General features: G+C 36.7%; 1 protein-coding gene and 3 pseudogenes across 2 annotated transcripts; all 4 read left to right on the top strand.

The window, feature by feature from the left end:
* Window positions 1-7: 7 nt before the first annotated feature.
* LOC114752483 (serine/threonine-protein kinase KIPK2-like) lies at window positions 8-3061 on the top strand (annotated as a pseudogene).
* Window positions 3062-4883: 1822 nt separating this feature from the next.
* On the top strand, window positions 4884-7163 carry LOC114752487 (protein BUD31 homolog 2-like; annotated as a pseudogene).
* Window positions 7164-12561: 5398 nt separating this feature from the next.
* LOC114752484 (ABC transporter G family member 39-like) lies at window positions 12562-19260 on the top strand (annotated as a pseudogene).
* Window positions 19261-19822: 562 nt separating this feature from the next.
* LOC114752485 (uncharacterized) lies at window positions 19823-22083 on the top strand. 2 transcript variants are annotated; one of them, XM_028941224.1, is made up of 4 exons: window positions 19823-20369; window positions 21085-21152; window positions 21326-21460; window positions 21682-22083. In XM_028941224.1, the coding sequence occupies exons 1-4, from the start codon at window positions 19868-19870 to the stop codon at window positions 21850-21852; spliced, it is 876 nt and encodes a 291-aa protein (XP_028797057.1). In that variant the 5' UTR covers window positions 19823-19867; the 3' UTR covers window positions 21853-22083. The 2 variants fall into 2 exon arrangements, with proteins under 2 accessions (XP_028797057.1, XP_028797056.1); XM_028941223.1 differs by having other exon boundaries at window positions 21326-21505.
* The last annotated feature ends 3109 nt before the right edge of the window (window positions 22084-25192 follow it).

The following is a 25192-nucleotide window of genomic DNA, read 5'->3' as shown; positions in this document are numbered from 1 at the left end:
ACTAAAGAAAATGATACAGCGTCCTCATCAATGGAAATTGACTTGGCAAGTTCATCAAGTAAAAGTGGGTTTCGGCCTCAGCAATCAGGTTCTGTTCAAACAGGAATAGAAACATTTGCAAATTCATCTCTTTCTAATACTGATGGAAGCAAAGTAGAGTTGCCTGAATGTGATTCTGTGCCAAAAAAAGTAGGAAATAAAGCATCTGCGTCAAAGGTCGGGCGAAAAGTGAGGTTGCAAGCCGTTTCTTCCCTCATCGACATCCTCTTCAGTAAGTGGAAATAGGGTAAGACGGACCCACAGTGCCCCCCGCACAGTCAAATCAGTCATAAGGAACAAGAATTTGAACAAGAAGAAACCGAAGCAGGATCCTGGTTCTGCTCCAAATGTTCTTACGTCAAATGAAATGAATAATAAATTAGTACCTGGAACAGCTCCGCTGGTTTGTGAGAGATGTCGGTGCACTTTAGAGAGTACAGGTAAAGAAAAGAGCCAAGATAGTGGAGCACCAGGCTGTGCCAATCCTGGAGATGCAGTAAGGTCAAGTAATGCACATTACGGTGCAACCAAATCTGCTCCCACATCAACTAACTGTAATAGAAGCAAAGCTGTAGCAAAAGTGAAAAAGAATGCCAGGTTGAAAGAGCAACTGGAATTTTCACAAAGCTCAAAGAGCAGTCAAGAGTGCAGTAGTGGTACAAGTACCAGTGATGAGAGCAATGTGAGCGGGGCTAGTTGTGGCAATAGGCCTCACATGTCAAAGGATGTTAGGTGGGCAGCCATTCGTCAAGCTCACATGCAGGATGGAGTCTTGGGCTTGAGGCAGTTCAATCTTTTGAAGAAACTTGGTTGTGGAGACATTGGAACTGTATATCTTGCTGAACTAATCGGCACAAATTGCTTATTTGCCATCAAGGTCATGGACAATGAATTTTGGCAAGAAGGAAGAAGATTTCCAGGGCTCAAACTGAAAGGGACATATTAAGGATTCTTGATCATCCTTTTTCTACCCACACTCTATGCTCAATTCACATCAGATAACTTGTCTTGTCTGGTCATGGAATATTGTCCAGGTGGAGATCTTCATGTTCTGCGGCAGAAGCAGCCTGGTAGAAGTTTTACTGAGCCAGCAGCCAGGTATGATACTAAAGACTGGTGCACAAAAGTCAGCATTTTATTTATGATCCATCAAATTGTGTGTTAACCTCCCCCATACTAAACTTCAATGCTTTCATATGATGCCTTAATAACTCTTGGTACAGTACAAACTAGTCTGGTTAAATTTCTTAGCTTGCTTTTGCCAATCTTCATGGTTATATTTCATCTGTATATTGCAGTAAATAGGGTCTTGACTTGTATCTTCGGCATAGTACATAGGTCATTGTTTTCTATATCAAATATGAATTGTTGAATGTTGCACGAGTCTAGGTCATGTATACTCCATTTCTGGTTTATGAATTCTTGAGTCATGTATTGTTACCATCCAATCATTTTTGAAATAGACACTTTATATTCCTTAAGTAAATTTTATCGGATAGAAAAAAGATGATGAAATCCTCCCAGCAACTCTTTGATCGCTGCTTGATGGGGCTTTCTAAGATATCATGTCACAGCTTTTTCTGCCTTTGCATCTTTCCTTTGGAAACGTTTCAAGTAGGGCTGCGCATAAGCAATTGACCAAGAGGCCAAGCCAAAAAAAGTGGGCCATCTTGGTCCTGCAGGCTTGTATAGCCCAACCTGGTCTTCTTTAACAAACCACCAGCAACTCATTGCCACTTCATTTAGTTTTAAATGCTGCGATGTTTAATTTGAGTATGGGCTAGTCCCTTTATTGCAAGTACTGCTACTATGGACAAAGAAAAGGGTTGTTTAGTCGTTGAAATATTGAATTGAATATTGATTAAAATTTGGTAATAATAGGTTACCTGCACAGATCTGCCATTGACCAACCAGTGTTTTATTATAGATTGACCTGGATCCCTCTTCTTTATATTAAATCAATAATTGGATCTAATATTCTAAAATTCATTATCACTTGAACTGTTCTTCTATGCTGATAATCCATCTTTTATGTGTGCAGGTTTTATGTTGCTGAGGTCCTTCTTGCATTAGAGTACTTGCACATGCTTGGAATTGTTTACCGGGATTTGAAACCTGAAAACATTCTTGTTCGAGAAGATGGACACATAATGCTTACAGATTTTGACCTGTCACTGAGGTGTGATGTCAGCCCAACGCTTCTGAAATCATCTTTTGATGCTGATCCAGCAAGGATTCTGGTCATTGTGCCATGACTGATCTAGTTGCATGAGCCATTCTGCATTGAACCATCCTGTCAAGTTTCATGCTTCAGCCCTAGATTCTTACCTGCTGCTGCAAAAACAAGGAAATTAAAAGCCGATCTGGCTGCACAGATCAGATCCTTGCCACAGCTTGTGGCTGAACCTACTGACGCAAGATCAAATTCTTTTGTCGGTACCCATGAATACCTGGCACCTGAGATCATCAAAGGAGATGGGCATGGTGCTGCAGTTGATTGGTGGACCTTTGGCGTTTTTCTTTATGAACTTTTATATGGCAGAACACCCTTTAAAGGTTCTAATAACGAAGAAACATTAGCGAATGTGGTGTTGCAGAATCTCAGATTTCCTGACAGTCCATTTGTGAGTTTCCAAGCCAGGGATCTCATAAGAGGGTTGCTGGTTAAAGAACCTGAAAACCGTTTGGGTTCAGAGAAAGGAGCTGCTGAGATTAAACAGCATCCCTTTTTCGAGGGCCTTAATTGGGCATTAATTCGATGTGCTCCCCCACCAGAGCTTCCGGAGTTTTGTGATTTTGGAGTTCCAGACATCACCTCACAGGGCAAGTATTTTGAGTGTAAAGCAACAGGAGAACATGTGGAATTTGAGTTGTTCTGAAGAGAAGACTCTTCGGTGATTGTGGCATTCTTGATATGGTTTCTCTTGTTCCTGGCCTCATGTATCGAGATGTCACTGATATGTAAGCCTGTGTTGTATATTAGTTTTGATTATGTCACGGCGTAGTATGTCTTTTTAAGGCACAGGAAGTTCATACATGGCTACAACTCGATGTTCGCATCTAGAGGAACGAAAGTTCCCTAGATCCAAAATTTTCGTAGTTAGGCGGGGCAAAGTTTGTATGGTAGCATTTTACACCCCGGCCCATCGAGAAGAGAATAAACCAGAAGCTCGCGATGCCGACACTGGCTATCGGGCGCAAGTACCTACACTAGCTGGCCTGGCAACTGGCAAATACGGTAAATGAGATATCTTCGACCACGTTGCTGAATGTATTTGTCTTTTCTGTTTGTTTTGTTCAAAGCCGAACAGAGACGATATGGCCATGAGAGGAAATAAATCAAATGACACTGTTGTTTGGTACGCGCCCGTGGCTCACATCTATCGAAATCTTTGGCACAGAGCATCCAGTGTCCCCATCTACGTACCCTAATTCTTGATGTGGAGCCCAGACACTGAATGAGCATTGTCACTGGGAAGTGGATCTTGTCGTCATCATTATAGTTCTGACTTCTGAGTCATTACGGGCTATACAGTCGTAAATGGTTTGGATTCTCTTCCTGCTGCATGTCGAGAAATAGTGGGTTCCATTGGTAGTCACACTTCTCATTATCTCATAGCGCTCTAACCCAGATATGCAAGTAAAAAGAGCTATCTTGGGTGGTGGCTATAACTTTGCCCGGAAAGTAAATAAAGGAGGAAATAAATCAAGATGATTTTGTTTTGTTTTGTTGTTTTTGATAATTTTTTGGAAATTTAAAAGATGAAGAATGAGAATTTATTTTTAAGGCGTCATAAAAAATTAAAATTAATGAAAAATAAATATGGACTGTCAAGGCAAGCAATGCTCTGCTGCTCATAATCTCAGCGCCGGAGGGATCCCGTTACTCCTGGTAACCCTGTTCTACTTTTTGTATAATTGTATGCATTGATTAGATGCTCGCTTGCAGGGTTCCCTTCCCTATCTTCCCTTTCTCTTTTTGTTCGTTGTTTCTGTTCTTTTCGTTTTTTGTATCACGTTCACAAAGAAAATAATAATCGAAAAAAGAGGAAGAGGCTGAGGCTGAATTTTAACACAGGAAAAGAAGCATCTTTATGCTTAGTTTGACCACATGTATTTGATTGATTTGAAGAACAAGTAATGTGGTGGAAAAGGGAAGCGTGGATTCGTTTGCTGCGGCTATTTTTTTGGGCCAACATCATTTGCTTGGACTTAACCCTGAAGGAATAAGAAATTTTGCCCCAAGCCGTTGGTCCAATTCGTAGGCTTTAAAGTTGCTTGCCGGACTTTATTATCTCTGCTAAATAGAAAAACTGCTAAGCATATTAGATATGATTATCATGATCTCTTACTTTGTTTACCAAACACAAGAAGTGCATGAAAAATGGTCAATGAGCATACACAACTTGGCAATTGGATTAAATCAATGCTTGAGCTTGACTGGATTATTCGATTAACAGGGACCAAAATGCTTTAGCTGATGCGTTGTCAAAAGAAGGCTTACACCCAACAGGAGTTTTGGATAGCTGTCCGATGCATCTACGAACTTTGGCTGACAGGGATTGTTTGGGAATTAGTCCCCATTTATTTAAATTTCTAGTTAAGGCTGCGTCCTTCTTTTGAATTAAAAAAAAAAAAAACATGGCAATTGCATTTCATGTCCATCAATTAGGCTTCATTTGACAGATTCATGTTTTGCAATGCACAAAAACATTTGAGGCCAGGGAGCCCATAACTCAGATCCAATGGCCCAAAAAAAACCGCGAATAGAACGCTGCGCTTTGAATTGGGGCAGGCGGGTACTTGCTTTCCGTCTCCGACGTCCTGAGGCTTCACTCACTTCACTGCACTGTGCCCTCTGATAGCGCCAGTAATCCGCGCAAGTTTGCAGCGTTTCATGCTTCTGTAGGCCTTTGCCTCTTTCCCTTCTTCTTTCGTCGATTCTCCAGTTTCTGATTGGTTCTTCCTCCTCCCGCCATCTTGGTGTCCTTCTTTAATTTTTTGTGCTCTTTTTAAGCTTCTTTTAATTCTCAAATTACTTGTTTCTCTGTAATGTCTATATTTATTTAAGATTTATTTCTTAAGAGTAAAATGTCAGATCGATTATAACTTTTGGCGACTCATTATGCCGTACTAATTCACGAATTTATCTTCATTCTTTCACAAGCTTGCATTTCTTTCCTCCCCCCCCCCCCAATATCTGGGAGTTAAGCGAATTTAGCGCTTGTCCCTGAGACGGCTTTCACTAGTTAATAACTCTGGTACATGCGGTCACATAATCAAGTTAACCATCTTGATTCTTGGACTAATACGTTTTCGTGATTAATGTCTTATAACCAAATTTTGGAATGTATGGCACATTCTTTGCGTTTGGGAGACTGAAGAAAATAACATATATTACCGAGGAAGAAGCAAGAATAAGATATTATCTGAAACAATGAATTGAGCTGCACTATTTTGTCCCCAGAGGATACCGTCAAAGAGAGTTAACTTGAACTGTTGTTCCGAATAACATGAGGTGGCTGAATACAAGGTGGTCAAGTTGAGAAAATAAAGACATTGGATATTTTATAGTTAAGATGATTATTAATTTGGTATTTGTTTTCCATTATCGGGATAATTTAAGATTAGTTAGGAGTAATCATTAGAGGCATTTGAACCTAGGGAGTTATTTTCCCCGGTCAGAGAAGAGTTACTTTGCTGATATGGTACACTTTGCAAACTTGTATCATTGCAGGCAATACGATTCCTCTTCTGTGAGCTAATGATGTCTAAGCATGAATTTTTTCAGTAGAGCATTATTTTGTTTTCCCTATGACAATTTGTATGTGAAGTACTAAGTTCATCCATTTCTAATATTTTATTATTTATTTATTAACTGATATCTACATTGCTGATTGCCTTGTAGAAAAAATGTCAACCGATTCTCTGGTTTCATGTTTTCATTTGACAGATAGCAAAATAAAAATGCCTAAGGTAAAGACAAACCGCATTAAATATCCTGAAGGGTGGGAATTGGTTGAGCCTACGCTCAATGAACTTCAAGCAAAGATGAGAGAGGGTAATTCTCTTATAATATTATGACGCCTTGACAAGTATTAATAAGCTTCCCTTGGGATGTTATGAAACTAACGGTTTTATAATACCCTTCAATCTTGTTAAAGCTGAGAGTGATCCGAACGATGGAAAAAGAAAATGTGAGGCACTGTGGCCTATATTCAAGATTTCTCATCAGAAGAGCCGCTACTTATTTGACCTCTACCGCAGGAAAGAAATCTCTCAGGAATTGTATGAATTCTGTATAGAGCAAGGATATGCTGACCGCAATCTAATTGCAAATGGAAGAAGGTACCTCTCATAATGTGTTAATGAGTGGATTTGTATGAAGCTCCGTAGTATTCATTCAGAGTGACTGCGAGTTATGTGCTCAGGGTGATGCTTAATGATCAATAGGGTAAACATTATTGGTGGTTAAAAATTTTCCAGTGGCATGATTTTGAGGATGCAATTATTTTACTGAAAATAAGTTTAACTCTATCATATTTCTAGCATTGATTAATGAAAGCATACGGAGTAATAACGAAAACAACCCGTTTTATCTCATTCATACTGTTCTCAACGTGTAACCTCTAAATACGTTGATAATGGTGAATTTGATAAATAATCTTTTTATCTCATTTGAGAATTCTATTTAAATCTTAAATTACTTGGATTGTTGTCTTCTTCTTTTTTTTGGGTGGGTACAAAAGAAGGCCAAGGCCTAAACTACGAATAAATAAGAGGGGGATTAAATCCCAAAAATATCTTTACCAACCAAAATCCGAAGATGAGGCGGGCACCCATTTAGAATACCAGTAGTAGTTTTTCCTTCTTTTGCTAACTTACTTGGATTGTTGTCTATATTGCAGCCTGGTTATGAGCGTCTATGTTGCTTGAGGTGCATGCAACCACGGGATCACAACTTTGGGACTACTTGTGTTTGCCGAGTGCCCACTAACCTCAGGGAGGAGAAGGTTGTCGAGTGTGTTCATTGTGGCTGTAGGGGTTGTGCGAGTGGTGACTGATTGGCTTCTTTCTGGTGTCTAAAGCTAGGGTGGATTTCTTAGAACTGATTCGTGTCTTTAGTTGTGGCTATATGGGCGATAAAATGTGATAAACAGTTAACTGCATCTTTTAACATCTGATAGGCTTCGTAGTTGACATAGATGATCTGAGCTGGTACACTTTGCTCACACCTGTACCAAATCTTTGTGACCTAAGCCAGTTTGAAGGCAGATTTATAGTCTTTAAGTCGTTAAGTAAATTGATATTTTACCTCAATGACATCACTAAGAAGTTGCTTCCTCATAGCAGTGAGGTTTTCTCAAGCAGGCATAGACCACAATATCAATGTCTTCCCGTGTATTCGCACTATGGTCCCCTGTTTGCGTAATTTCCATTGTCAAGTGTTTATTGCAATGTCACCTTCCAATTGATGCTACATAGCAGGATGACACACTCATTTGAACGTATTCCTAGGAAGAGAGGTGGAGACCTGAGTGGCGCAGCAACGACCCTTGCAATGAAAAGCACCAAAGCAAACTGAACAAATTGAGTCATGCCAGACTATATTCCTTCCTTAGTTGGGGGCATGGAAGATCCATCCCTTGTGGGATTAACGGAAATCTTGAGAGTTGGAGTTGCTTGTGGGACGACCATATTGTCTGGTGATTTTCCTCAATGTCATGTCGATGAGAACGGTGGCACTCGAATATTGTGAAGTGGATGGCATTTCATTAGTGTTAGTGTCGTGTGACTCTGTAGTGACAAATATATGCAATCCGACAACAATCGAACTGTGTCACTTTTTGGCAACAGAAGTAATGATTGATATTTTGACAAGTGTTGTAACAAGTTGCGGGGACACATTTACGATTGCATCGTGCGGCTAAGGGATTTCAAAAGTTTTCCAAAGTTTGCAGGATTACAATATGACTAGGCTCCATTTTCTGTCTATGAGCTGAATCTGGAAAATTCACGTGCCTCTGATGCAACTCTTGTGGGTGGATTAGAGAGAATGAACCACCTTAATCATGTTAAAAGATGCTAGGTCCAGCTAAAGAAGACTCTACTTTTACAGAAATGAATGAATGTTCAATTGATGGAAAAAACAGCTGGAGAATAGATACCCTACTAGATGCATGCATGTATAGCTTGTTGCCATAATGACTTGGTTTAGAGGCAGTCAGCCAGCAAAAGGCATCGTGGATGCATTAAAATAAAATAAAAATAAGAAAAAGGTAACGTAGTTATGAACAATATTATGACGCCAGAGGAAACAAATATATATATAATTTATTCGTCCAAATATATATATTCCTTTAATTATAGTAATGTATTGCGATGAGATGAGCACGATAACAGAACAACGAAAGTTAAAGTATGTTTTTATTTTAAAATACTTTTTTTCAGTATCAATTTTCATCATCCGTGATGCCAGAGTGACGAATTCGAAATCTACAGAATATATAATTGCATTATCGGCGGCAGAATTCACTCATCAAGCCAAATCAGAAAATCGAAAATTTGCCCCTTTTCTGACAATGCCGATGTTTACGCTGCCAAGACATTAATTTTCTTTATATTTCCCTTTAATAGTTTAACTAGAGGATTTATCGAAACTCAGGATATTTTAGATTGACTCGGAGGCTACCAAATTTTTGACACGATTGTATTAAAACCCCAACTCGAGATTCTTACTGTTTGAAGTATTTAACATAGCTTTTTTTTTCCTTCTTTTAATTAATACTCGTATTTGAGTGCACAATCCTATTACGTCTCTGATTGTTTATCTATATACAAAGAAAAGCGCGTTCTTTGATAGTGGGTCTTATTTTCATGTTAATATATATTCTTCCGGTCCTAAATATAAGATCCTTATATATTTTAGAATCAGAGAAATATATTTTAACTATTTAATATTTAAATTTAAAAAGTATATTTTTTAATTATTTCATTCAGGTATTTAGGTATTTGAGGGCAAACAAAACCATAATTTCAAAAATAATTTTACAATACACAAAAGAGTTTTTATTTAAAAAATATTTTCGGGAAAACCAAACACCACCTTACTTTTAATCTAAAAAATACAGCCCCTGAACATTTTAAGTTTGCTGTTCATCAGTCCTTGAAACGCATATTAATGTGTGACAGTGGCTAGTGAATCGATTTCATGCTTCTTTTTTTTTTACCCAGGAATAAAATCGCAGGTTTTTTAAATTCAAGAACTGAATGATTGAACTAAATAAATTTCTTCTCCCCCGTATATCCATTAATAATAATGGAAGTTGACAAATAATGGAACTTGACTCACACAAGCACGTAAATAGAAATGCAATATATCAATTACTCCTCCTATCCTTAATATAAAACTTATTTAATTAATTTGATTAGATTAAGGAAGTTAGGTAAGTTAGTTAATTATAAGAAATATGACTTTTTTTTTTAAACACTATAATCATCTTCCTTAATATCCTTTCTTATTCTTCTACTTGATTATGATTGAAAGAGTATCCATAGGTATAATTTAAAAAAAATCGATAAATATGATAAATAAATCTTATATTTAGGACCAAAATTAATTTAAAAATTAAGTCTTATATTAAAAACCGAAGGAGTATTATTTTTTTCTTGTCTTGATATGGTCCATGCCTGTCAACTGTTTTATACTTTTATTTCCTCAAATGTGTGAACTAATGCGATTATGCGACTAAATTACTTTTTTAAAAAAAAATTATGGCCGTTGGTAAAGAAACAGGAAAAAAAAAAATTATGACCAGCATTAACCCAATACTGACTCTTCAATCCAGCTGGACGCGGGACCAGCTCTTAATCATCTTCTCCAACTGTCAAAAAAAATTTACTCACTTTCCCAAAACCATATATGCACTAACATTAATTTACCGCCAACAAATATATAATAAACAAGATCTCACACTATTTATAAATCATATGTTGATGTCGGGGTTTATTTTCAAACTTGGTACAGGGCTCTAATGTTCTCAAATTCGTGTCATTGGAGTTTTATTATTGTCTGACCTCGATTACTTGTATTGATTCGAAGCTTAACTTTTCTTTTTCTTTTTTGGCGGTTTAAAGGCTTTTTTGTTCTTTATTATTAAAAAAAAGAGATTTCAAATTAACCTAACCTCTCAATATATAACATAATACCTGCTCTATACATTAGTATACAACGCGACAGGTTCTCTCTTCATTAGGTAGTTTGATTTGATTGCTTGTTCTGTCACAATTAGAACACAGATTAGGCAGCAGATAATCATCAAAATAGAGACCAATATCGAACAAAAAGGAAAATTTAAATACAAAAATATGTAACTTTACAATTTGGCAACATAAAACAGCTCGAAGGTTAATAAGTATAGATACTAGTATTCGCATGTTTTTTTTTTTTTTTTTTAATCATTGATCGTGGTCTGATTATTTTCTCACTTTCATTTACAGAACTAAACCGTCTGTCCACTACACACCAGTGCAAAAAAAAAAAAAATTAAAAATTTTTTTTATATCCGTCGTCAATAATAACATTGACTATACGTTTTTATCGAATATGGTAAGAGATTGCAGAAAATATAAGAAGAAAGGGCCAGAAGAATCTTTCTCAAATATAGTTGAATGATCATTAAATGACGCTGGTTTAGCTTACAATGTAAGAGTAACGTGCTAGTAGTATTTTAAAATTAAAATATCACGCATTCATATATAATATATAAAAAGTAGGGGGTTAAAAGTAGAGATTCTAGAATACCAAGTCAGCATATTAGAGTTTGAAAGGAAATTATTATAATAAAAAATGAGGGCATGCATGCCACGTGGAATGATGATATTTTCTAATATTATTTATACACACATATATTTAATCAATTTGCCAATTTCTGATTTGACTGATATTGTCTTTTAATTTGAATGTTTTTATAAAACTTGTTTATCTTGTGATGTTCACGGTAGCATTTGTCTTTTCGTTTACAGTTTAGGTTTTTTTTTTGTCAAAACAATTTAGTTTAAATTCGTGAAAACTATTACAACATCCAATTAATTAAAATTAAAAAAATAAAGAAACAAAAATAAATATTATATATACTTGAAGTGATTAAAAAAAAACATGAAACGCGGGCAGTGATTTATATTTAAGTTTTTATGGTGTAATAAAAACATAACATATATGGATGTATGTATATATATGCACACAATGCATGCAATGTGTATATTATCTCTTGTTCTTAATATAAGAGCCAAATGATTAATTTAAGTTAATTAAAAAAATTTGTTAAGTTAATTATTTGTAATAAATAGGTGTTATTTTTTTAAAATATCTTTATTAATAACGTGTATTAATTAGAGGACCGTTAACATGTGCAACTATTACAAGAATTATTTTAAAAAACATAAATAAATATGAAAAACAAAGTAGATTGAGATCTTATATTTAAAATTAAATTAAAAATTAAAATGACTCTTATATTAAAAACTGAAAGTAATAAGACGTACACAACTAATTATTGACCCATAGGCGATGATTTTGAGTAAAGAAATAAAGTGGAAAGGTGGTAAAAAAAAAATGTTGCTATTGTTTTATTACAAAAGAGTCAAAGATATGGAAAAGACATCCAGTAATTGGTAATTTATGAAAACACTATAATTAAGATAAAAAAAAAATAGAAACCACTTACTAATATAGATGCGCCAAGTCAGATATTGGAAAAAGAAAGAACTCTTGAAAGGTGATGGGCGTTCCCTAAAAAAGCAGATGAATAGGGCTTTTTGGTTTTTATTGTCTGTGCAATGTGCTCAAAAAAGACACATGACGTCAAAGTACTCACATTTTGACCAAAATGTAAATCATTCTCGAAATGAGAACCCCTAAGGCCCTGCTCTTCATGGCACAGAAGAAACGTAATATCATCAAATCCTCATAGTTCGCCCTTTCTAATTTTTAACTATTGTATTTAATATAAGATTTATTTAACTAATTTAATTAGATTAAGAAAGTTAGGTAAGTTAGTTAATTATAATATATTTATAATATCATTAATATATTTATATACATAATTAAATAATTTATTTAGCCAACTATGAACAGTATAATAGTTCCACCTCGTGAGGCAGAGTGCTGGCTTAGAACAAAATAGTACGGACTTCAAGAAAATTGCGCGAGGGGACTAATGAGTGAATTACGTCAAGAACAATAATAATCACGCTTAACACAAAGCATGATTAGCATTCAAACCATGCGGACAACCGCCAAAAGAAAGTGACCATCCACATCACCCAGATTCTAACTTATATAATATATATACCCATCCTCCCCCCACCAAAATTTCCACCCTTTTCCTTTTCATCTTCACTTTCCCATAAAGCCACTTAAACCATTCTCAATACCCCCCAGGCAGAGCTCCCTGCGTGACGAGTTTATGATCTCTTCTTCATTTTAATCGGTTATTGTTTGTTACTCAGATCCATTTACTTATGGCGTCAGCATTGGCGGGGGATGATCTGGCTCGATCGATCAGCAGTGGCCGAAGTTGGGCATCGGGGAGTTTCAGGGATGTGTGGACGCCGCCGCCGGATGCTTTTAGCAGGAGTGATCGGCACACGCAGGAGGATGACGAGGAGGACCTCAAGTGGGCCGCCGTGGAGCGCTTGCCGACGTTTGAGCGGCTAAGAAAAGGCATTCTGAAGCAAGTGCTCGATAATGGGAACGTTGTGCATGATGAAGTTGATATTACCCAGCTTGGCATGCAGGAGAAGAAGCTTATCATGGAAAACATACTAAAGTTGATTGATGAAGATCATGAGGCATTCCTTCGCAGGCTACGAGACAGAATTGATAGGTGTTTATATAACTACTGTCCCCTTTTGTTCTTATTAATTCACCCATATTGCGAGATTGGAATAACTCCGTTGGTGTTTGTACAGGGTTGGGATTGAAACTCCGAAAATTGAAGTACGGTACGAGGATTTGTCCGTGGAGGGAGATGTTCACGTTGGAAGCAGGGCACTTCCAACCCTGCTCAATGCTACTCTGAACACTATAGAGGTAGTTACTTTCTGATATAATTGAGAACAATCCTTGGATTGGAACCCAGTTCGTGATTTTGTTGAATTTTAAAATCCGAAATGATTTTTAATTTTTCTATCGTGCACGATTAGAGTATCCTGGGAGTTGTTCATCTTGCCCCGTCCGAGAAGAGAAAAATTCAGATTCTGAAAGATGTCAGCGGAATAGTCAGACCTTCAAGGTAGTCAAAGCATCAACATTGAAACTGACAACTCTTTGATACGCTAGTAACCACAGTTGCCTCTGCGAATTCGAGTTCTGCTGCCTCATTATTTAACTAACAAAAAAAAAAAAATTCTTTCATCAGTTGAAAAATTCAATTCTTCCATAATTTATTTTATGGAATCTGAGACTGATAACTCTTTGATACGTTGTCGTCAGGATGACCCTGCTTCTCGGACCCCCCGGCGCAGGCAAAACAACATTGCTGCTAGCACTTGCAGGGAAACTTGACCGAGATTTGAAGGTTCGATTCCTATTTTGTTTCTCTAATGTATTTTTTCTCCGCTTCCCTTTTTTTCATGACATTCTCTTTATGTGTTAGATTTTTACTGTTCTTCCTTCATTACAAGTTCCCACTAAGTGAGTTATTTGTTTTTGACAGTCTTCTGGGCGTATCACTTACTGTGGTCATGAGCTAAATGAATTTGTTCCTCGAAAAACCTCTGCATATATTAGTCAGCAAGATCTTCACTATGGAGAAATGACAGTTAGAGAAACATTGGATTTTTCTGGACGCTGTTTAGGTGTGGGCACCAGGTATGAAATGTTGGCAGAGCTTTCAAGACGAGAGATAAAAGAGGGAATTAAGCCCGACCCTGATATTGATGCATTCATGAAGGCCATTTCAATGTCAGGCCAAAAAACTAGTTTGGTCACAGACTGTGTTATCAAGGTCTGTATCTCTGTTTTTTCTTCTTTTTTCCCCCCATTGCCTCTGCCCTCGCTGATTTCTGTTGAATTCGGACAGATTCTTGGATTGGATATCTGTGCTGATATCATGGTCGGAGATGAGATGAGACGGGGAATATCGGGGGGACAGAAGAAGCGAGTGACGACAGGTAATACTTGCTCAGCCCTTCTTACAGTGGCGCAGGAAATTTCCGATGAATGGTTTGTACATAAGCATTGTCCTGTACTAACTGCTTTTTGTGAAAATTCGTTGCAGGGGAGATGTTGGTGGGACCGGCAAAGGCACTCTTTATGGATGAAATATCAACAGGGTTGGACAGTTCCACCACTTTTCAAATCTGCAAGTTCATGAGGCAAATGGTGCATATCATGGATATAACCATGACAATTTCTCTCTTACAACCAGCACCAGAGACATTTGATCTCTTCGATGACATTATCCTTCTGTCGGAAGGTGAAATCGTCTACCAAGGTCCACGCCGGAATGTCCTACAATTTTTCGAATACATGGGTTTCAAATGTCCAGAAAGGAAAGGAGTTGCTGATTTTCTGCAAGAAGTCACGTCCAAGAAAGACCAGCAACAATATTGGTTTAAAAAGAACGAACCTTACAGATACATTTCTGTCCCTGAATTTGCTCAATCCTTCACTTCCTTCCACATAGGACAGCAGCTTGCAGCTGAGCTTCGGGTTCCTTATGACAAGTCTAAAGCCCACCCGACAGCATTAGTGACAGAAAAGTATGGTCTATCTAATTGGGAACTGTTTAAGGCATGCTTTTCCAGAGAATGGTTGCTTATGAAACGAAGTTCTTTCGTTTACATATTCAAGACGACACAAATAACGATTATGTCTGTCATTGCCTTCACTGTGTTTCTTAGGACAGAAATGCAAGTGGGCACCATTCAAGGAGGACAAAAGTTCTCTGGAGCATTGTTTTTCAGTCTAATAAATGTAATGTTTAATGGGATGGCAGAACTTGCCATGACTGTTTTCAGGCTTCCTGTATTCTACAAGCAAAGGGATTTCTTGTTCTATCCTGCTTGGGCATTTGGGTTACCTATCTCGGTTCTCAGGATCCCTCTCTCCGCTTTGGAATCGGGAATATGGATTATCCTTACGTACTATACAATTGGATTCGCTCCTGAGGCTAGTAGGTAATTAAATGAATTTACTTTTCTCTTTAATTATTTTTTTTAATTTCCCTTTTTTGGCTCTGGTAATGATAGCACTTTTCACGGATGAACAAATTTTTTCAACGCGCATGTAAACCCATTTATTTCTTCAGATTTTTTCGCCAGTTCTTGGCATTCTTCAGCATTCATCAGATGGCTCTTTCGCTATTCCGGTTCATTGCTGCAGTTGGAAGAACACAAGTTGTTGCCAATACACTGGGTACCTTCACCTTGTTAATAGTTTTTGTGCTGGGAGGTTTCATTGTTTCCAAAAGTAAGTCACTGATCACTTCTTAAATTCTGAGAAATCTTGTATCTAGTAGGAGATTTTTACTTTAATATTGTGATTATACTGTGGATTTTTGCATACTCTTCTTCTATGCTTGTTTTTCATTATTTGAATTAAATAAGTTTTTACTTTATGGCTGCAGATGACATAGAACCATGGATGATATGGGGATATTACGTATCCCCTATGATGTATGGTCAAAATGCTCTTGCCATAAACGAGTTTCTTGATAAGAGATGGAGCAAGGTTAAAGTTCAACCTTTTTTTCAATCGCATGGTTCTTTAGTGCCAACATAACATTACATACATGCATTTGTCAAAGGGGGGAAAAAGTTTTTACTCACTTAAATTGCGTGCCAGAACATTAGCGTTGCTAAATACCATTTTAATCTTATGCAGCCAAATACAGACCTCAGATTTGACGCACCGACAATTGGAAAAGTACTTCTTCAATCTAGAGGCTTCTTCACAAACGATTATTGGTTTTGGATATGCGTTTGTGCCTTATTTGGGTTTTCTCTTCTCTTCAACCTTCTCTTTATTTGGGCATTGGCTTACTTAAATCGTAAGTTATATTTTTATACCGGGTGGGATATTCAATTTTGGTAAACCGATAACCATATTAATGTCAAAACCAAAATTTCAGCTTTGGGAGATTCAAAAGCAGTCATCTTGGATGAAGCTGACGAGAAGGATAAAAAGTCAGCCGCCGAACGACATATCACAGAAGGTCTGAGACTTTGTTGATGTTTAGAGAATGTCATTAGCACAAGGTTCTCGTGCAGTTCAATGACAATTATCGCTTTATGTCTATCTGATGGATCACAGGTATTGCGAGAAATTCTTCAGGAATTGACAATGTTTTGGGTCAAGGACCAAAAAGAGGAATGGTTCTTCCTTTTCAGGCCCTTTCACTTGCATTCAATCACGTGAACTACTACGTGGATATGCCTGCAGTGCGTGACCATTCTAGACAGTGAATTCTTCCAGCCATAACTTTATATGGACAATTTAAGCTTAGTATTTGTTTTTAGACCAATTAATTTTTCGTACCAATTTTTGCTGCTGTTTTTTGTTTTTGTTAGGAAATGAAGAGTCGAGGAATTCAAGAGCATAGACTTCAACTCTTACGAGATGTCAGTGGCTCTTTCAAGCCAGGCATATTAACAGCACTTGTTGGTGTTAGCGGTGCTGGGAAGACAACACTCATGGATGTGTTAGCTGGAAGAAAAACTGGTGGGCATATTGAAGGAAGTATCAGCATCTCAGGTTATCCAAAGAACCAAGCAACATTTGCTCGAGTTAGCGGCTATTGTGAACAAAATGACATTCATTCTCCATATGTTACTGTCTATGAGTCTGTATTATATTCGGCATGGCTTCGTCTTCCTTCAAGTGTAACAATGGAAAGAAGAAAGGTGAGTTTAAGTAACAATCATTTTTCTCTTGGCCTTAATCAATCAACACAATCTTCATTGTTCTTTTTCATTAGAATAATGATCTAACTCGTGTTCTACTGGTGATGTAGATGTTTATTGAAGAAATTATGGAATTGGTTGAGCTTAATCCAATAAGAGACGCTCTAGTGGGTCTCCCAGGAGTGGATGGTTTGTCAACAGAGCAAAGGAAAAGGCTGACTATTGCTGTAGAACTGGTTGCTAACCCTTCAATCATTTTCATGGACGAGCCAACTTCTGGCCTTGATGCTAGAGCTGCTGCAATTGTAATGCGGACAGTAAGAAATACAGTGGATACGGGGAGAACTGTAGTGTGTACAATTCACCAGCCAAGCATAGACATTTTTGAAACCTTTGATGAGGTAATTTGAACTCAATCCTCTATAGACCACTGACATTTTGTCTGTTTTTCCTTTGGTCGATTTTTGTCCGCTGTCGTATATGCTTAATTCTGATCTCATTGTTGTTACAGTTAATTCTAATGAAAAGAGGTGGACAAGTGATTTATGGTGGACCTCTTGGTCATCACTCACATAAGCTTATAGAGTATTTTGAAGTGAGTGTAGAAGCTTTTGTAAATTTATGATTAAAAAAATTTCAAATCTCGGATTCCTGCTTTGACCTTTGAGCAATATGAGCTGCATTAAAACTTCAACGGTTGAAATTTTCACATTATAACTATATTAATCCACTGCAGGCTATCCCTGGGGTTCCTAAAATTAAGGATGGTTATAATCCAGCCACATGGATGCTTGAGATCAGCACCCCTGCAATTGAGTCACGACAAAATATAGATTTTGCGGATATTTATGCTAACTCCTCCCTTTACCAGTAAGTTCCCCCCCCCCCCAATGGTCCTGCTATTATGTTCATGTTCATGTGACCTGAATCTTAGCTTTACTACTCTTGGCATCTTTGTACTCTTCTTCAGGAGGAATCAAGAACTTATCAAGGAGCTTAGTACTCCAGCACCAGGTTCCAAGGACTTGTATTTCGAAACCAAAACTCCCAATCGTTTTTGGTCCAGTGTAAAGCTTGCTTTTGGAAACAGCGTTGGTCTTACTGGAGAAATCCACAGTACAATGCGGTTCGATTTTTCATGACAACTGTGATTGGAGTTCTATTTGGTCTTATCTTCTGGGGTAAAGGCAATAAAACGTGAGTGATATTAGCTTGGCACCTCTAGTCTCCACTAGTCTTGTAAATTTTAGTGTCCCATAATTTGATCTGGTGGTTTGATCTTACTTTGAAACCATATGTTTTAAATAAAATAGTATCTCATTTATTTAAATGAGGGGATGTGTAAGGTTGAATCGAGTCAGATTATTAATTAAAAAGTTGATATTGTAGTATTCTTATATTGTGAAATTAAATGTTTGGCAGGCACAAACAACAAGATTTAATGAATCTTTTGGGGGCCATGTACTCTGCCGTGCTTTTCCTTGGAGGCACAAACGCTTCCGCAGTGCAGCCTATTGTCGCCATTGAGAGAACTGTCTTCTATCGTGAAAGAGCAGCTGGGATGTATTCCGCATTACCTTATGCATTTAGTCAGGTATAATTATAAATGAGAAAGGATCTACATCCATTAAATATATGAACAAATTAAAGACGCAGATTTGTAGTATATATGAGTTACGTACCCGGCATACTTCCTGCAGGTGGCGATAGAGGCAGTTTATAATGCAATTCAAACAGCCATTTATACACTCCTGCTTTACTCCATGATCGGGTTCGAATGGGAGGCAAGCAAATTCTTTTGGTTCTTCTACTTCATACTCATGTGTTTCCTCTATTTCACCTTGTATGGGATGATGATCGTGGCGCTAACTCCGGGACACCAAATTGCTGCCATTTGCATGTCCTTCTTCCTCAACTTCTGGAACTTGTTCTCTGGCTTTCTTGTTCCTAGGACTGTAAGTGACGGATCCACCATTTCGGTAATTCACAATCTGATACTATTTTGGCTTGCATGCGTAACTCCAATGCTGTCCAATATTACAGCAAATCCCTATTTGGTGGAGATGGTACTACTGGGCTTCTCCGGTTGCATGGACCCTCTACGGCCTAATTACCTCCCAAGTAGGGGACAAAAATGCAGAATTGGAAATTCCAGGAGCTGGAAGCATGGGATTGAAGCAATTCCTAAAAGAAAGCTTCGGCTATGACTATGACTTCCTTCCAGTAGTTGCAGCCGCTCACCTTGGTTGGGTTCTTCTCTTCTTGTTCGTGTTTGCCTATGGCATCAAGTTCCTTAACTATCAAAGAAGATAGCCTGCAACAATCACGCTGGTTTTAGGATTTTTTGTGCAGATGTGCAAGTAAAGAGTACGTATGACCTTGAGGTCCATTCTTGGTTCGACCTTCCATGTTCCTTTTAATTTTAAAGAAAAATCTAATCTACTGCCGAGGCGTATCACGATTTTATTTGGCTGTCAACTGGCTTTTTGCTTTTGACTTGAATACTGTGTAAATTAGTTGTTGGAGTGCAGGGAAGGCCAAAGGAGGATGGAAATGGAATGATATAAAAAGTTCAAGTTAAAACTTGTAATAAAAGCATAAACAGAAATCCAGAATAAATTTCTGCCAAACAGAATAAAGAATTCGAGTATCTAAATGAGTGCGGCTCCATAAATTTAATTATTTATGATTTATGATGGTCTTGTTTAAATTGGCATCAGGTCAAAAAGAAGAAGAAGAAGAAGAAGAAGCTGAAATCGTCATTGTTTAATAAATTATTATAATATAATTACGAAAAGGTTCTGGGTCGATACGAGTAAATATTAAAAATAAGGATTCCGAATAAGATTAAAAGCCGCAAGGATGGGATTAAAATCGAAAGCCGAAATCGGTCAGTAATTGATTGTATCGACGGAAAGCCATGGCCAGGGTAGTTTGCTGCATAGGTGACACCCATGGTTACATGACCAAGCTCCAAAACTTGTGGTCTAACCTCGAAAAGGAAATCGATCCTTCGTTATTTCAATCTGCCATCATTATCTTCTTGGGAGATTACTGCGACCGCGGTCCCGATACTTGTCAAGTTATTGATTTCCTGATTCAATTGCCCTCTAGGTACCCCAATCAGAAACACGTCTTTCTCTCCGGAAACCATGACTTCGCCTTCGCCGCCTTTTTAGGTCTTCTGCCTCCGCCGCCCGATGGCTCGAAGTTCTCCGACACCTGGAAAGAGTTCGAGGCCAGTGAGGATAGAGAAGGATGGTACAAGGGTGATAGTTATGAAAATATGCATCTTCAGGGGAGGCGATGGGCTGGTTCAATCAAGGTCAAGCACAATACAGCCAAGGGCATTGATTATAAGGGTTCCATCTATGATGCTGCACCCACTTTTGAATCTTATGGGGTTCCTCATGGTTCTGCCGGTATGCTTCTCGTTTTGCTAGCTTTGGCCTCTTTCATGGGTTTGATACTGCTTCGATATTGCTTTATCAATCACGAAGTTTGATTGTTTTGAACTGATTTGAGTCTATAAACATTTCGGTGACATTGGCATTACGAAATTTTCGATTCTTTTAAGTCCCTATGTAAGTCATCAGCTAACAACTATTTTTGGTACTTTTTATTTTTTACGAGGCTTTTGTTTAGTTCCAGGAGCATTAAATATTTTTTCCCCTGTATGACCATATTTTATAAGGGTAGTGAGAGAATAAGTATTAATGATGTTGGAGTTTAATATAATTAGTAAAGGTAACATTTGAAATCACTCGAATTTTATGATAAATTTAATGATTTTAACTGTTTTATTAGTGTGTGTGAATTGGTTATAAATGATTTATAACATGGACTAGAAGGATGATCAGTTAGGTCAACTGTGTCCGCAAAACTTGATGTAGATGCGGGGCTCTTTTTATGACACAATTCAATCAATTAATGTATCCACACACATAAAGTTGTGTCTGATAAGCCATATTGTGCACGTACAGTGCGACTCGTGTAATGCAGAAGACGAGTTACTTTTATTATGCTCTGCTCGGGTTTGTTACTGCTATAAGCTATTGAATTGTGACTGGCCCTTTCTTTGAAACTGTACATTCTTTCGTTCTATTCCTTAGACTGAAGGACTGCGATCGCGTACAGATTTGATTAAAGCAGTTCCTGATGAGCATAAGAAGTTTCTTGCTGACTTAGTCTGGGTCCATGAAGAGGTGCGACTTCTCTGCCTTTCTGTCTCGTCACAAGACAATTTCCTCATCATTTGACTTAGGTTGCGAGTTATTCATCTGCTCCTTGGAACACTGGGTTCCTTATTGAGATTGCAAATTGATGTATATTAAGATAACTACTGAATCTCTGTGGATCATGATGTCCTTTTGACTAGGATGAAGTTTGTGTTGAGACCGATGATGGAATCAAAAGCTGCAAGTTGATTGCTGTTCATGCTGGTCTGGAAAAAGGGAAAGATGTGAACGAGCAATTAAAACTTCTGAAATCCCGGGATACTCGGGTGCCTAAGGTAGTGCCTCTCAGCGGGAGAGACAGTGTGTGGAATATACCAGAGGTGATTGCTTTTTGCTTCTTTGGTTGAAGTATTTTTTTTTTCTTGGTACGACAAAACAGAATGTTGTCTGTTTCTTGGTGCAATTTTGTTAAAAGTCATTCTCTTTTGTTTTTGTGAACTTTGTTTTGGTTACCTCAACTCATTCTAATTAGTAATTAGCTTCTATTTTCTCGTAGGAACTAAGTGCAAGTCCAACTGTCGTGGTTAGTGGTCATCATGCAAAACTCCATGTGAATGGCTTGAGGCTGATTATTGATGAAGGTGGTGGATTTGAAGATAGACCAGTAGCTGCAATTGTTCTTCCTTCAAAGAAGATAATTCGTGATACAGATGTTGTGGCAAAGTAGTTTCGTTCTTTCATCCTTCAACCCACCGTTAGAATACAGTATGGTCAACAATTAAGCTATCATCTACGAGAAGCTTTTAGTATGATTAAATTGAATGACACTGAGTAATTTTGTTACCATATTGTACCCTTTTTAATTCTTTGCCCTGTGACACATAAGCTATGTGTAGTGGGCGGGGTGCTGCACTAGTTATTATATCAAGAGACCTCGTAGGATTTTGATACATTCAAATTCAACTAGTTATTGATGGGCCTCTGAAGGGATGGGGAGAGACTAGCCTTGTCATTGGTGAGAAGCATCCCAAATGTTTACCTGCATGCAGAGTTCAATACGATACAAGTTGGCGGGAAAGACTGCAATTCGACCTGGATCTGGATTTTCTCTTGGGATTATGTTGAAGTGTTGAACAGTTAGTTGTCCCTCTGCATTCTTCATGTCTAAATCGGAGGCTTCCAGTTCTATCCCAAATTACTGAATGGACCAGATATAGTAGTAGGACTGGTAATATGAGTCAACTTGCTGATTGTGGGTTGGCTTGTGGCGGATTGAACTTATATGGGTCGGGTTGAAAAGGTTCGTTTGAAGATGGGTTGGCCGCTAAGTTGAGTTGGGGGTTGGCCCGCCAACCTACTAACACTAATTTCTTTTCTTTTCTTTTTTTTGAAATTTTTTATTTTTTAATATTTTTTTCTTATACAATATCCAAAAAAATATGATAGAATTTTTATTTTTTTGAAAATATTTGATTGAAAGCACCAAATAAATTATATAGGTATTTTTTAAAATTTTTTAGATAAGATATAATTATAATAATATAATGATAATTATTAAAAAATTAAAAAATTAAAAAAGAAATGATGGAGCCTACGGGTTGGCAGGCTAACCTGCGGTGATTTACGGGCCTGGTATTGTGGGTTGAAAATGCTTGTTTATTGATGAGTTGGTTTTTTGGCTAACCCTAACTTGTTATTTTTGGTAGGCTGACCGGTTGGACTAGCTCTATTAAGCAGCACCTGAATAAGGAGGTAAAAAAATATTCCAATGGAGAGGGGAAGAATGTGCTGCAGTTGTATGTACCCCATGACTATTGGGCTTGGTTAATGAAACTCTGGGCCAGATACCCCAGGAAGCAAAAACAGTAAGCCTAAATAATCTTGAGTAAAAAAGTGTTTCTAAAAAGTATTTTTTCATTAAACGAGACAAATTCTTTTACATATTTATTTTGTATTCCATAAAAATACTTTTAAAATCGTGATTTGGTTTCTATCCAGATACTCACTTCAATGCATATGATGTCCTATAAATGGTGGTTGTTATATAATTTATCTTCTTAATTTTGAAAGTTTTTAAGAATTCTACAATCCTGAAGTTTGCGTAACATAACTCGTCAGTCAACTTAATATAAGTAATTGTGCTTTTGTTTAATCCATCTAAAAATCATTTTACTTTCTGCATTATATAATTTTAGGGAAGTTAGGAAGTCCGCACAGTGGCGGGAAATTGAAATTGGATGGGTGAAATATTTCAATCTCTTCTGCATTTGCTGTTTCAGTATACGACGATTTGTAAGCTGTAATTTATTATCTCTAGGTTTAGCCCCGTATTTTAACCTTCCATAAAGTACTTCAAATGCCATCGCAGGAGCACCGTTTGTTTTTCAGCTTACGCTTAAGCTTTAGCTTTTCTTGACAAGCAGTTGAGTGACGATTGACCAAAATTTCATTCAAGGTACCATGATTTTCTAGAAAAAATAAAACCGAAAAGGGAAAATGTCATTTAACTCCTATAATGTGGACTTAATTTGTAATAAAGTTCTAATATATTCTGAAATTTGTTTTCAGTTTTCCTACTCCTAAATGAAAATAAGTCCGTAAGTAAAATATCCATTTTACTCATTAAAATTTTAGCAAAAAATGAGTCGATTAGGGCTTTTCACAACTGCATATATGAAAATTTATAACAAAGAAAAAGGAAAAAACAACTAAAAAAATGGAAATTTATAACATAATACGAAAATAAGTTATTATTTTTCTATTTTTGTTGTAAATTCTCATGTATGTAGTTGTTAATTTTCTATTATATGTGAATTTTCATATGTGGAGTTGTTAATCTTCTATTATTTGTTGCAAATTTTCATATTTTCAGTTTTTAATTATTTGTTGTAATTCTCATATGTAGAGTTTTTAATATTCTATTGTTTGTTGCAAGTTTTCATATATATATAGTTGTTAATATTCAATTATTTTTTTTTATAAATTTTCATATTTCTAGTTTTTATTTCCTATTTTTTGTTGTAAATTCTCATATATGCAGTTGTTAATTTTCTATTGTGTTATAAATTCTCATATGTGGAACTGTTAATATTCTATTATTTTTGTTATAAATTCTTATATTTTCATTTCTTATTTTCTAATTATTGTTGTAAATTCTCATACGTGGAATTGTTAATCCTCTATTATTTGTTGCATTTTGTTGTAAATTTTCATATATGCAGTTGTTATTTTCTATTGTGTTGTAAATTTACATATGTAGAGTTGTTAATCTTTTATTTATTTGTTATAAATTCTCATATGTGGAGTTGTTAATATCCTATTATTTGTTGCAAATTTTCATATGCAGAGTTGTTAATATTTCATTATTTGTTATAAATTTTCATATTTTCAATTGCTATTTTCTTATTTTTTGTTGTAAATTTTTATACATGCAGTTGTTAAAAACTCCTATCAACCATTTTCTTCTTGCTAAAATTTTGATTAGCAAAATGAACATTTTACTTTTAAACTTATTTTCATATAGGGATAGGGGGACTGAAAACAAATTTTAGAATATCTCGAGACTTCTTACAAATTAAGTCCACGTTATGGGACTTAAATGACATTTTCCCAACCAAAAATGATGGTTGAGGTTGACAAGTCGACTAGGGCAGTGTAGTCGGTTTTGTCACTGGTTCCGCTAAATGAGTCGAGAGGGAGATGTAATATTAGTATTGCTAACTCCGTTCTTAAATATGAGACATTATTCATAAACTCCAAATAAGATCTTATAATTAGAACCGGAACCAGCATCATATATAAGAAAAAAATATCAATGTGTTGATTAGGATTTTTTTTTGTACCTTCACTTAAGATCAAGCTGGACTTACTCAGAGCCCAACTCCTTCCTGCAAAAAAGGTGGGCTGTCGGAAGAGACAAGAATTAGCAAATAGTAGTAAATCAGCATGTCCATTGAGAAATTCTTGGCGACTACCAAAGTACCAACTCACGTCCTCTGTCCAGATAATTGAATCAATAAAAAATGGAATCACTTACAAGTTAAAACGTTCAATTATTGATATTTCGG

This window comes from Neltuma alba, unplaced genomic scaffold (genome assembly GCF_004799145.2).
Source record: "Neltuma alba isolate B1F8T4 unplaced genomic scaffold, ASM479914v2 tig00007404_pilon, whole genome shotgun sequence".
Lineage (NCBI taxonomy): Eukaryota > Viridiplantae > Streptophyta > Magnoliopsida > Fabales > Fabaceae > Neltuma > Neltuma alba.
The sequence above is the reverse complement of the archived record's forward strand: the minus strand, read 5'-3'. Positions and strand labels throughout refer to the sequence as shown.

Coding starts and splice junctions, on each gene's coding strand:
- LOC114752485 (XM_028941223.1), top strand. CDS start 19,868: ATGGCCAGGGTAGTTTGCTGCATAGGTGACACCCATGGTTACATGACC. Junction 20,370..21,084: donor GGTTCCTCATGGTTCTGCCG/GTATGCTTCTCG, acceptor GATCGCGTACAG/ATTTGATTAAAGCAGTTCCT. Junction 21,506..21,681: donor GTGTGTGGAATATACCAGAG/GTGATTGCTTTT, acceptor ATTTTCTCGTAG/GAACTAAGTGCAAGTCCAAC.